Source organism: Aspergillus lucknowensis (assembly GCF_044049455.1).
Source record: "Aspergillus lucknowensis strain CBS 449.75 chromosome Unknown BJX67scaffold_75, whole genome shotgun sequence".
NCBI lineage: Eukaryota > Fungi > Ascomycota > Eurotiomycetes > Eurotiales > Aspergillaceae > Aspergillus > Aspergillus lucknowensis.
The window spans coordinates 93612-106236 of NW_027263619.1; the positions used below are offsets into that span (position 1 = coordinate 93612).

The following is a 12625-nucleotide window of genomic DNA, read 5'->3' on the forward strand; positions in this document are numbered from 1 at the left end:
CGGCAGCGCGAGCTTTGGTTCGTCCCTTCGTGCAACAATGTCACTGCAGGGCGTGAGGTCGTGGATCGGTGGGTTTGGCACACGGATTGAGCGTATTGAAATACGCATACAGAGGGGTTGAAGCCACCGTTCCTGCGCTCTCCTGGGGCACCAATGGAGTGTGAGGTCGTGATAATTCCTTCTCTGTACTTGCATCTATATGATTATTCCATTACAATTCCCCGAAAGCAAGGCTTGTTGCAGCAGCAATGGTCGCCAGTCAATACAGTGCGGTATTACGAATTCCGATCGCCAACGACCCCGCTGCGCATAGATAAGGCTACTGCCGGCATCGGAGTCTTTATCACCACTCGGACTCGACGAATGGTTGCACCATCCCTCGTGATGTTATTGCGAGCAAGTCGTGACCTCCCTACTTCTCCGTCCCATCGAGTTGTGCCTCCAAGACGGCCGCCATCCCGCTCAGCACGCTCTGAACAGCCTCAGGCAGCAGCTTCGCCAGTTCAGCAACTGTGGCCGCACGACCTGCCCAGATGTGTCCTCCCGAAGCTGCCTTCGCAATCCCGGGGTAGTCTGGGGTCGGCGCGAAGGAAATGTTGAGGTCTTCATTGGTGGCGCGTGATCCGTCTCCATTCGGATGCACCAAGAGCATGCTCTTCCGGGGGGCATTCCAGCCTTTGTTATTGAGCACAATCGTCAGGATGGGGATGTTGTATCTTCGCGCGATCCAGTATACCGAGCCTGGGACGGAGAAGAGGAATGTACCGTCTCCGACGACTTGACAGACAAACTTCCCCTTGTTCGATCCTCTGTGCTCAAAATCTGTTGCGAGCTTGATCCCCAGTGCGCCGCCGCCGGACCAGCCGAGTCCTCCCCCGCCGCAGTTGATCCAGGAGTTGGGGATCGTAGCGGCGATCTGGTCAGAGACGATCGGGGTGAGGGTAACGGCTTCAATCGCCCATAATGTATCAGCGGGGCAGCCTTTTCGAACCTCGCCCATGAGGTAGGAGGCGTTCAGGGCGGCATTGTCACCCCCCGCTGGTACAACTGCGAGGTCCGCTACGGATTGCCGCGCTCGACGAAATTCTTCCTCTCGCCGTTTCCCCCGGGCTGTGTTCTCTTCTGAACCGACTACCTGCTTTAGCCTCTCGTTTGACGCAACGTACTCGTTGATCTGTTTGAACGCGGTGGCAGACTCGGCTCGGAAGGTCGCCATGGAAGACAGGTAGAAGACGGGCATCTGCTGCTTGAGCGGATCGACGTCAACGTGGATAATCTTGGCCGAGTCCGAGGGCTTGCACCGTGTCGGAATCCACGGCACATCGCAATCAGCCACGAGGATAAAGTCGGCCGTTTCGATAGCGTCATGTAACCCGTACCGCATTCCCAGCGATGCCGGATGGTCTCCTGGAAAGCACATATCAGACCCCCCCGTATCCAGGACACGGACACCCTGGAAAGTATCCGCCAGCCTCACTAACTCTTTAACCCCCCGCGCATCTCGCCCAGAGTATCCAACAATCACCAAGGGCTCCCGAGCTGCCGCAAGCTCAGTCGCAATGAGCTCCACCCCCTCCGCCGGAAGCGCCGAGGGGGCCACCCCCTTCCACGCATACGGACTAACAGTATACGGCTCAATCTCCTCCTCCATGACCTCGCGCGCCCCAACAAGGTAAACAGGACCCTTGGGGTCACTCGTCGCGAACTGCAACGCCCGATGAACCATCTGCTTGACGTTCTTCCCCGAGCGAATGTCCGCCGCGTACCGGCAGTACTGCGCGACGATCTGCTTCTGGTCCGGCACGTCCTGGATCCAGTGGATGTACTCCGTGCGCGAGCCCCGCATCTCCCCCTCCGCCGTGAACGGCGAGAGCCCCGCGAAGATTAGGACTGGGGCACGCCCGCACGAGGCGTTGTGCACGGCTGCGCCGAGCCCCTGTGTGCCGACGTCGACGTGCACAATCACGCATTGCGGCTTGCCCGTTAGCCGTGCGTAGCCGTCGGCCATCGACATTGCGACCATCTGCGATTAGGACACGCAGTTAGAATAGACATCGGAACGAATAGCCTTTCTCAAGCCAAATGGACGCACCTCATTCGGACAGGTGATGATCTTGGGGAACTCATCCGGCTTCTCCTTCTGGCCCTTTACCATGGCCTCGAGGATGGAGGGGTGGTCGGAGCCGAGGTTGACGAAGCAATGCGTGACACCGGCCTGTACGCTACAGTTAACAAATATCACTCGCAGTATTTTAGTTGCGAATAAATAGTACATCGGGAACGCAGAACGCACCTCCCATAGCGCCTCGAAGAAGGCAAACGAAGCCGTGTAGACCCTAAGTTCCGTGAGTGAGTATCTTCCACCACAGGCAGTAGACGATATTCGCATACATTGCGTTACTATTGCCGTATATTGGGCTTCTAAGGCGGCTCAAACGTCGCGGGGTTCAAATCGGGGGGTCCAATATTCACAGCGCACTACGGGGTGACGGGGGTGTGTGTATAGATATATCTGTTCAGGGAAGTATAGCGACGACGGGGACGATGGGCGAGCCGCCACTTAAAGTATCCTTAGCAGCTGTCCATCTTTCGGCCACTTCTCCGAGCCGACGAGAGACGCAGAACCGAAGTTTGGGACGATGGCCTGGGCGAAACTCTCAATATCCGAGAGGCGCTCGTAGAAATTCCGCTGCGGGGTTGTTCCCCAGTTCCCTTTTGACCCCCCACACTGGGCCTTTGGTGGGTTGTTCAGGGCGATCTCCGAGGATAAATTCCGCGATATCGGAGCTGACAATGTCAAACGCCGTTCTATAACTATTGTAAGGTAGATTGCACGGAGTGTGGTCTCTAGATTCAAGATACAGGGCTATGCAATCTTCCCCACACCTTGCAGAGTTAGATACACGTCTGTCCCCCAGCCCCAGAGACTCTGCACGGCAATACTCCCCCCAAAGTACTCGGCGTACGCTCTGCTCAGCGGAAGGCCGTATCCCAGTCCAGCAATGCTACTCAGCTGGCCGCTAGTGGATGAAATTGTGTTCAGCGCATCTATCCCACTGGCTTCTCCCGTGTTCAAATCGGAAAATGTGGTGAAGCTGTATGACCAGATGTGCGGCAAGATTTCAGGCGATATCCCACCGCCTCGATCTCGTATCCGAATCGTAATGCTCTGTGATGATGGCGTCGAGAGCTTGATCGACTCATTCGCGTCCGCAGTACCAACCACAGTGTCTACGTAGAACCCAACATCGGAGTCGGACTGAGCGCCGTGCGCGCCTGATGGCCTGGCCAGAGAGTCATGTGAATAGCTGCTAGGCACATCCGGCGCAGCCGCGATGGTCACCTCAATGGGCTCCCGCTCGTTGCCGCTTTCAATCACGGCTCTGAACGCATTCTTCAAGAGTTCCGTGAGGATGTACTCGACATGCACAGGAACATATGCAAAGGTGGCATCTGGCTCCCCGTCGATTTCTAGCCGCGGTCGCACGCCGTATTTTAGCTCGCAGATTTCCCCAACGAACTCCTCACATGTCCTAACAATGCGCGCTGGTTGCAAAGCGGTATCTATCACTCCGATGTAATTTGAAGGTGGGGCATGCTTTCGTGATGCCTGGGCCTCATTTGACCCTCCACCAACGGGTTGCGAGGCGAAATGGAGGGCCAGATGTTGCTCCGCTATTAACCGTGTTCCAATTCGCGCCCGCAAGTGGGTATCTAGGAATCGTGTCACATCCGCCGGATCGATGTATCTCCGGCATTCGAGAAAACCGCGTGCAAGAATCGGGATTGTATTGGCATGTGTATGAACCAGATCGGCTAACACGTCGGCGAATTGGTTTTCTTCCTCTAGCGTTGTGACCTGGCGCTTCTGCCATGGGAGAAGAGTCGACAGTGAATGTGCATAATTCCCGTAGATCTTCGAGACGTGCGGATTGGCGACGACTATAAACGGGAGGTTCCGGAGGGCTTCAATCCGGGAGGCTAAGCGCGCGGGGAGGAGAGAGAGGGTGAAGTTGGCTGAGGCAAGGAGCGCATCTTTCGACAATGGAGGGCGACCGTGCCTGAAGCTTCCTATTAGCAATGGCGGTTCCAACGACGCTCCGCGGCCTTTCCTCACTTCAGAAGGTCAGCAAGGGTCAAAGGACGGCGCCGACTGGCGGCCAAACGAGCAACCTCGTCATTCGCCCGAGGTGTCGGCGGGCTCTGGGCGGTGGTGAATCGCAAGGAGCTCGAAGAAAACGGGCGTCCTGCCAGACTACGGGAGTGAAGAGCGCGGATTTGAAAGCCACAACCTGCAGACAGAGCCTGGAAGCGGGTTGCTGCAGCCATAGCAAACGCAAGCCATCCTGCGCCGTGGATGAAGAGAGTCGAGGAGGTGTGGAAGGTGACTGCACAGTGCTGGGTGAGGAGAGAATCACGTGCAAAACTATACTTGTGGTGCATCGAACTGGACCCGGAGGCTGAGCGCAATTGCCTTTACGAGGACAGCAGACCCAAAAGAGACAGCCGTAAGAATTACTTATATAGAACTGATAAGCCTTGTGCTCCTCATGATTCCCCCTCCCAGCCTGGGTTCTCAATTCCCATCCACTTCGATATCTCAAGCCAGTTGTTTCGCCTCGCGCTAGCCAAGTGTGGTGGAGTCTTGGCAGTGCCCAGACCTTCACAAGCCCAACAGCTCGGGATGGAGCAACCATTCAGCCTCCCTTCGTACTGCACTATTGAGATTGCTCAGCAGGGAATAATGCATCAATGAACTTTCCGATGCATACCCCGTCGGCATCAGAATCTCCTGGCTGAATTTAAAGCGAGGTTCCGACCCTCGGTTTTCGATTGACATTCCTAGCGTGCGGCGTGATTCTGAGAGACCTCAAGAAAGCTTGTACCAAGACATCTCACGAGACTGAGGCTCTTGCGCCGCGAGGGATCGACGGTAAAGTTCTTCCTTTCTCCCGTTTGCTTCCAGTTCACCCTGTTGCTCTCTTCCTTTGTCTCCCGGCGCTTCTCTTTCTATTCGCTTGTTGTGCATCTCTGCCTCTTGAACGGCCAAGATGGCATCTGCAATGCCTTCTGGAGAAGGAAGGGGCTTCGATGGGCTGGCCGTTGTTTCAATTTCTATCGGCTGCGATGGCTGACTGTGGTATAGTACGCATTCTGAGCCGGTTGTCGAGAACTATCCCCCTTCTGAAAGTTCAGAACCGAGCGAGAAGCTCAGAATTACCCTCAGACAAGCTTTAGGGAACAACTTGACCAGTCATTTGATTCCCCGGTTGCCGGTGAGAATTCACCTCCCAATTTCGTGAATGAATGCCTGGCTGAACTGTTTTGCAGGTTTCCCTACCGTCTCTCTCAGAAGTGCTAGTTCCCCACTGTATGGTCTTCAAGGGGTGACCTCGATTTACTGACTGACCAACGGCAGCAAGACTGGTCTTCTCGGTCGACGCCTCTGAAGGGTCACAGCTGACAGCTTGGGAGGAATTTCGAGGATATCACCTTTGAACTGGCAGTAACGCATCTCGCAGTAGCATAGCCAGCTCTAGAGGCTTGTTTCCATACAACCTGATTCCTCTAACCACATCCTGCAGCAATACGAACCACTCGGACATCGTTCTCCCGCCACTACTATACGTGCAGAGCGGAGAAAAAAAAAGGTTCGCTCGTCAAGCCTTGTGATCGCTTCAGCGGCCATCGAGAAGCTCTTGCGTGGAAGTACCAGACACACTGTGCAAAGCGTCCCCTATATCCCGGAAATTAGAGGCAGTAAGCACCATCCACACAACCTTCACCATGGATCCGCCTCGAGCCTCCCATTTCCTGGACCCCTCGTCCGCCATGGCTGCCGTCACAAAGCACAAAGCAGAAGCCATCAGACTCGCGCGCGAGCAAGGCGCTGCCGTCCGCGAGATGTGTCGGAGAGCAAAGACCGAGACCCCGCCGTACGAATTCGAAGAGCTAATCGGGAAAGGAGCCTACGGCCGGGTGTACAAGGGCCACCAGCTCCCGTCTCGGGAAGTCGTTGCCATCAAGGTTCTTGATATTGACTCTTTGGACTACAAGTCGGGCCGGGATTTCAAGGATGAGTCGATTAAGGATTTCATCCACGAGACCAAGGTCATGAAGCAGGTCAAGGATTCAGGCGCCAAGAATATCAACGAGCTGATCGAGGCTGTTTCGATCCATTCGCAGCTGTGGTTGGTGTGTGAGTACTGCCCTGGTGGCAGTGTTAGAACACTGGTACGTTTTATTCTTTCTTGCCTGCGGGAATACCCCCGTCTAATGCTTGGGATTCTAGATGCGCGCAACCGGTGACAGGCTCGACGAGAAATTCCTTATTCCAGTCGCCCGCGAACTGGCTGCTGGATTGCGCGCTATACATGATGCGGGCATCATTCATCGTGATATCAAAGGTACAGTCGATATTTCCTCCCCCAGGTTGCAATTGCTAATCCCAACTCCAGCTGCCAATGTTCTTATCCATGAAGAAGGCAGATTGCAAATTTGTGATTTCGGTGTTGCTGGGATCCTTCAGTCCCACATGGACAAGCGGTCGACGTGGATCGGTACACCCCACTGGATGCCTCCGGAAATGTTCTCAGGGAACCAAGCACACAGATATAGCAGCGAGGTACGTCATTTCCCACAATTTCTCCTATCTACTGACCTCTGATACTGACAACTCAGATCGATGTCTGGGCCTACGGGTGTACGCTGTATGAGTTCGCCATGGGAAACCCACCGAATGCGAACCTACGAGAGAGAATGCAAATTGGCAGGCAGTTAAATAGAACGACACCGAAACTCGCGGATAGCGACAAATACAGCGAAGGCCTCAGAGACCTAGTCGCCTTCTCACTAAACTCTGATCCCGCCACTCGGCCCACAATGGCGGACATCTTGTTGCACCCATATATCGCAGAGTCCGAGGAAAAATACCCGATATCATCCCTGAGCGAGTTGATCCGCATATACTACCAGTGGTCGCAACGTGGCGGCCAGCGAGTGTCGCTCTTTCACCCTGGCGGTGCAGCGGCGGCAGAGCTGCCAGGCGTTGATTCGGATGTGGACGATGACTGGAACTTTAGCACCACTGATGACTTTGAAAGGCGATTCTCTGTTATTGATCTTGATCAGTTGGCCGCCTCATTAGCCGAATTAGAGCAAGAGATTAACAATATCGGAGCCAAGACTTCCCAAGAACCAACCGAGGAGCAACTAGAGGCGGAGCTCACGGAGCAAGACAAAGCTAATTTCGATGAACGGGTTCGTCGAGGTGCTGCGGCTATGGAAGGTCTCTTCGACGAAGGGAAGCCCAGCTACAAGTATGAGACGAAGAACGACTTTGTGCCGATTCAGAAACCGCCTGTCTCTGACCTACCACTTCGAACCGAAACCGATCGTTCCTCAGTGACCTCGACATTCATCGACATCGATATTGGCTCGTTCGACTCATCCCACTATGCCGCTGGTGCTACAACGACCCAGCCCTTTCAGCTTGCAGATGCAGATACCATTCGGGCTAACAGGTGCAGCGGCCGTCAACACCGCGGCTCCAATGAAGGCAGATCACGGTCCTCGAGCAGCGAGTTGAGCAGTGATGCCGACTCCGATGACCAAACTTACCAGCCTCGGACTGGGCCTCGTCCACCTACGATGGACTGGAAATTTCCGTCCTTCATGCAATCCACAACCGAAGAGTCGGACGCAGGGCCGGAGACCGACTCAGAAGCTGAAGCTGAATCCGAAGCCGAGTCTGAGCGTCCTCGAAGTACGCAGTCAATCGCGCTTGACCAAGCTGAGAAGCGTGCCACGATGGAATGGACGTTCCCGGTCATGACCGCGTCGACGGACGATGAGGACGATAAAAGCTCGACCCAGGATAGCCCCGCAGCGACCAGCAGCCGTCATGATACAATAAAGGCGAGCGATACGATGCCCACTCTCGCTGAAGCTGCAGACTCGCGACCTTCGACGTCGGCATCCGCCCAATCCAGCATGTCAACCAGCTCCGATACAGACTATGACCCATTCCGTTTCGACCGCCCCCGAACACCTCCAGACGGCGTCCCTCCTCAACAACAATTCGTCGACCACGACTACCCCGAGTTATTAACATCAGTTGGTTACGACTACAACCAAGCCTCTATGCTTGGCGGCCCAGGCCCCGACGAAGAAGACACCGCACCAAGCTGGCAAAACAACGTCGAAGTCGACGCCTCAGATCCCGACCCCGTCCCGGGTCCCATCCCAGTCTCGGACCCCTACACAGAACCCTTCCCCACCGCTATCCCGTCAAAAGAAATCCCCCCTCACCACCACTTCACGACGGATACCGACGAATCCCCCATCCCCGAACCCCTACACACAGCGCGATACAATCCCCAAGCCCCAGCCTCAGACCAGGTAGACCCCGCGCAGATGCCGATCCGATTCCCGGATCTTATCCCCCCGCGACTCGACGTGTTAACAGACGGCGCCGGGGAGGCAGCCGTGACGGCGGAATTAGATCGGTTACTAGGTGACTTTCTGGATGCGCTCTCGGCAACGGGGGAGGCGCTCTCGAGGACGAAGATTACGCCCGCGGCGAGAAGTGATGGGTCACCGCCGGCTGAGAAATCGGAATGACCAGACCAAACCCCTGGACCTACATCTGCAGCTATATCTACATCTATCTTCCTGCTCCCTTCTCGAACAAAATACATGGCATACTACATTACTATACTAAAGCTAGTGACCAACGATTATACATACCAATACACACCTCTTTCGGCTGATATGAAACTCGAAATCAACCGGCGTTATGATTCAACGAGGATAGCTCGAGATATTTCCCTAAGGCCGACGGAACGCGGGCTCGTACTGCGAGTTATGGCAACTTATATCAATCCACACATCATCGCCCGTATTAATCAAATATTCCAAACCAGAGTAAAGACGCCCGCGCGACGAGGCGTAGTAGTAATGAGCGCCGTCCACTGAGATAGTGAGAGTTAGGTATCCTAAAGCCCCCCAAAGCGGCTGGCCACTGCAAGCGAGACGCTATAATCCGCAAAAGAGGAGTGCTGGTAGGGTATTCATTTCATTGACTGGCTACAGGTTTAACTAGCTAACTATCATTATGCTAAATCCGAAGTTCCAGCAAACCATACAATCAGGCAGGCACGTAGCGGGCCGAGCAAGCCTAAGGCGCTCGCTAATATCTCCAAAAGAAAGGAAAGGGGAATAGACGCCGACACCAAGTTTCGTCAAGGCCAGGGTCATAACGGCCAAATACAAGAATTGGGGAGAAGTTAGACATCACGAACCCGGGTCTGTCGCTTTGCTGTTCCAATGTGGGTGTTGTGCACCTTTGTTGCGAACTTGAGGCTAGTCAAGGTCTCTGACAGGTGTGCCTGAAGTGGGCTCACCATCACGAACATGAGCGTCTTCGAATTTCCTCCCAGCGAAAATTGAAGAAGGTAGGTCAGCTGCGATCTGTTAGTTGGCTCTTGCGGTCGTCCCGGTAATGTTTGGGCGGCGACAAACCTTGCTGTTCCGATAGGGGATGTGGCCCCCGTCCTTGCCCTGGCCGAGAGCCGCAATTACATCTCCCAGACAGCTCAAGCTACGGTTGATGTTCTGCGTCTCTCGAAGCCGCTCTCCAGTCGCACCGCTGTGGCTCAGTCTTTCGCTTCCAGCCAGGTCCACCAGATTCAAAGTTCCCTCACTGCGCTCGCCCGTAATGTAATTCTCGCCAATCAGTTTGAGGATAAAGACCGAATGGGATCGGGAAGAACGCTCGTTTGCCTTGGTAGCTGCAACTGAGCGATTCGCCGCGGCTCTTTTGAGAATGGATTCGACCATCTCCGGGGAGTCCAGCTGCACAGTGGTCACATCCGTAATGATGGTTTTGCCTCGCTGCATGTCGTGTCGAATTTCGAGTTTCTTCTTGTCCAGCTCCTCAGCTCTACCTAAGAGGTCGTTCAAGTTCTCATTGTACACTTCCACAAAGTTACCTTCCATCGTGTACCTCCAACCCTTCTCTTCCAAGCTTGTTGCCGTTTCGTAGATCTGGTGAACTGCCCTGGGTATCATACCATCTAAGGAAGACATTGTATGTGTCTTGCCACTTCCAGTCTGCCCATAGCAGAAGATGCAAACATTGTACCCGTCAAGGGCACTCTGCACCAATTGGCTGATTTCATCAAAGACGTCACTGTTCTGCGCTGACGGCCCGAAAACATGGTCAAATGAGAAGTTGTGGTTCTTTCTTGTCACAGCTCCAAGACTGCTCTTTTCCTCCGGGCCGAGGATGTTGATTTCCCTACAGTCTTCGGACTCGTCTGGGTACGAGAACTGAGTCGCATCCGAGACCTCCTCAGCTCCTAAAGTTGGACGGACACGACAAAAGACGCGGATATTGCCTTTGAGCTCCTGCACTTGGTTGTGTAGCTTGCGCCTTAATGTTTCCTCTTTTCTCAACTTCTCCTTGGCCACATTCGTCTCCGCTACAGCATCCATCATCTGCTGATTCAACCTCTCGAAGGCCTGAGACTGTTCCTCTCTTCCGGACTCTAAAAACTCGATTCGCGCCTTGAGCGCGCTTATGGTAGACTCCAGGGTCACACTATTAGAGCCAGCAGTATCAAGGTTTTGTCGGAGGTTCTGATTGTTCTTTCGTTCCCGTTCAAGTTCAGCTCGCAGTCCTTGAAGATCGTCCTGAGTGGCTGCCAATTCCTTCACCTTCTTGTCAAGTTCAATCTGAGATAGTTGAGCGTCGAGCGCAGTCTGTGAGTGAAGCTGGTTGAGCTCCCGTAGTCGTGCAGATTTCTCATCGTCTAATTCGTGTTCAAATCGCCGTCTCAAATCACGGATCTCGTTTTCATGCTGCATTTTAAGTGCTTCTATCACCTTTTGACCCTCATGTCTGACGGCCTCCACCTCCGCACGCTGATGAGAGACCATCTCGTCCATTGCGATTTCATGTTCGCGCTGAGCGTGTCTGAAGGTATCCTCGACTGCGCTCACACGGGATTTGATAGACTCGAGTTCCACGCGAAGGGATAAGTTCCGTTCCGTCAGTTCCTTCTTCGACTCTTCCAATTCACTAACTGCATTACATGTTAGCACTGCTGCTCATCAGGTCGGCGGGCTACTTACCTCTCAACTTGTAAACTTCGACCGCCTCTTTGAGACCAGAGCTCTGCTGTCCAGCCTGCGTCATGGTCGAAGCTAGCCGATTGAAGAAATTTTCCATACTCTGTTCCCGGGTATCTTGATCCCATTCGCCACCTGTAGAATAGTTAAAAGCTTTGATCGTTGTGTCTTTGGTGAGGAATCCCGGGGAAGGTGGAGGCCGTTTCTTTCTTAACGGATGCTTGTCATAGCCTTGAGGGGTTGACATAGGGGTATTAGGGGTTTGGGGGAGGGGAATCTTTGAAGATGCGGGAACAGGTTTTCTGTCACGTTCATGCAACACGTTAGGGCTCGTCATCTTGTTTGGTAAAGGGTCCAAAAACAAAGGGTTTATTTCGGGACACAGTGGTATTTCACCACCATTCGGTTCCAATGGGTGTTTCGGGAGAGGGGACGGGGACGACTGATTCATGTGTCTCTCCTTGTGAGGGCCGAAATGTGTCCTCCACACCGAAACCACGCGGGAAGGGGAAGACGGGGAGAGTAGAAAGCGAGAAGCGAGCATACCCTTACGTTTTCCTAACACTCTATGGCCAATTTCCTCCTCGTGGGTATCTAATGACGTTGCAGGTCGGGGTATCGAGTATCCGTTCGGCTTCCGGGAGGTACCTAGAGAAGAATTGGGGCGCTGTCCGGGTCCAATCGTTGACGATGAGGAAAACCCCGCCCGGGGCCGTGAAGCGGACGAGGCTGACCGGGCCAAAGTAGATGTAGCATAGGAATTGGCGCGGCCATGGGCCTTTGCAGTGCCATTGACGGACCGTGATGCAGATGGTAAGCCTGGGCCGGTCCTCGCAGATTCTGTAGTGCTCCTTGGACGAGAGGGTTCTTCTTCACTCGTTAGAACATTTCCATATATTTTTCAATTGCTTTTGGACCACCTACGGGGTACCGCGGTGGGTTTATTGGCGATCGTGCCCGGTTGGAGGAGCTTCGACCGAGAGTTTGTCCCGGACGAGTTCATTTCTCTGAGCCCCGGGATGCGGGTTCCCTGTAATTTCGTCTGTTTACAGTCGTTAGAAGAGGGGTGCACTTGTATAGGCGTGAAATGGCGGCCAGTACCGGACTTCCGTTCTCCATGGTGGCCACAATGGGAAGCACTGCAACTTCCTCACCAGCCAAACAAACGCAAATATGCGAGATGCGAATCGATTGGGAGGCAGAAGCATGCAAAGACGATGAGAAACAAATCAGTGGGAGGCGAGGACAGGCTGCACCATGTCAGCAGCAGAGCTGCACTACCAGTCGGGCGTCACAAAGGATTGGATCTGGATCTTCAAGACGCTTTGATTGATTGTTGGTGATGACTTTCTCGTTTCCGGAGTGACGGCAGGCGGTAAACAAAGTCGGCTGACTCATCAATGCTCCGGCGGGGATGCGCTATGCCGGTCTGGGACTAGCGGTAACCTGGTCACAGCATTTCGTGCTGGATATAGACTCGAGAGACTCGAAA

General features: G+C 54.1%; 3 protein-coding genes across 3 annotated transcripts; 1 reads left to right on the forward strand and 2 right to left on the reverse strand.

Annotated features, from left to right (window-relative positions):
- Positions 1 to 412: 412 nt before the first annotated feature.
- On the reverse strand, positions 413 to 4329 carry BJX67DRAFT_386035 (putative thiamine pyrophosphate enzyme; the record flags this gene model as incomplete). The annotated part of the gene is made up of 6 exons (XM_071033982.1): positions 413 to 2023; positions 2093 to 2215; positions 2294 to 2336; positions 2598 to 2808; positions 2887 to 4061; positions 4118 to 4329. 6 exons carry the CDS (start codon positions 4327 to 4329, stop codon positions 413 to 415), a joined length of 3375 nt encoding a protein of 1124 aa, XP_070880998.1.
- A 1077-nt stretch (positions 4330 to 5406) lies between these two features.
- On the forward strand, positions 5407 to 8726 carry BJX67DRAFT_315686 (putative serine/threonine protein kinase). Its single transcript, XM_071027230.1, has 4 exons — positions 5407 to 6234; positions 6293 to 6407; positions 6459 to 6625; positions 6682 to 8726. Exons 1-4 carry the CDS (start codon positions 5788 to 5790, stop codon positions 8620 to 8622), a joined length of 2670 nt encoding a protein of 889 aa, XP_070880999.1. The 5' UTR covers positions 5407 to 5787; the 3' UTR covers positions 8623 to 8726.
- Positions 8727 to 9057: 331 nt separating this feature from the next.
- BJX67DRAFT_367261 (putative kinesin family protein (KlpA)) lies at positions 9058 to 12599 on the reverse strand. Its single transcript, XM_071030501.1, has 6 exons — positions 12235 to 12599; positions 12058 to 12175; positions 11680 to 12000; positions 11137 to 11268; positions 9523 to 11087; positions 9058 to 9464 (listed from the first exon to the last, which is right to left on the reverse strand). Exons 1-6 carry the CDS (start codon positions 12250 to 12252, stop codon positions 9288 to 9290), a joined length of 2331 nt encoding a protein of 776 aa, XP_070881000.1. The 5' UTR covers positions 12253 to 12599; the 3' UTR covers positions 9058 to 9287.
- Between the last annotated feature and the right edge of the window lie 26 nt (positions 12600 to 12625).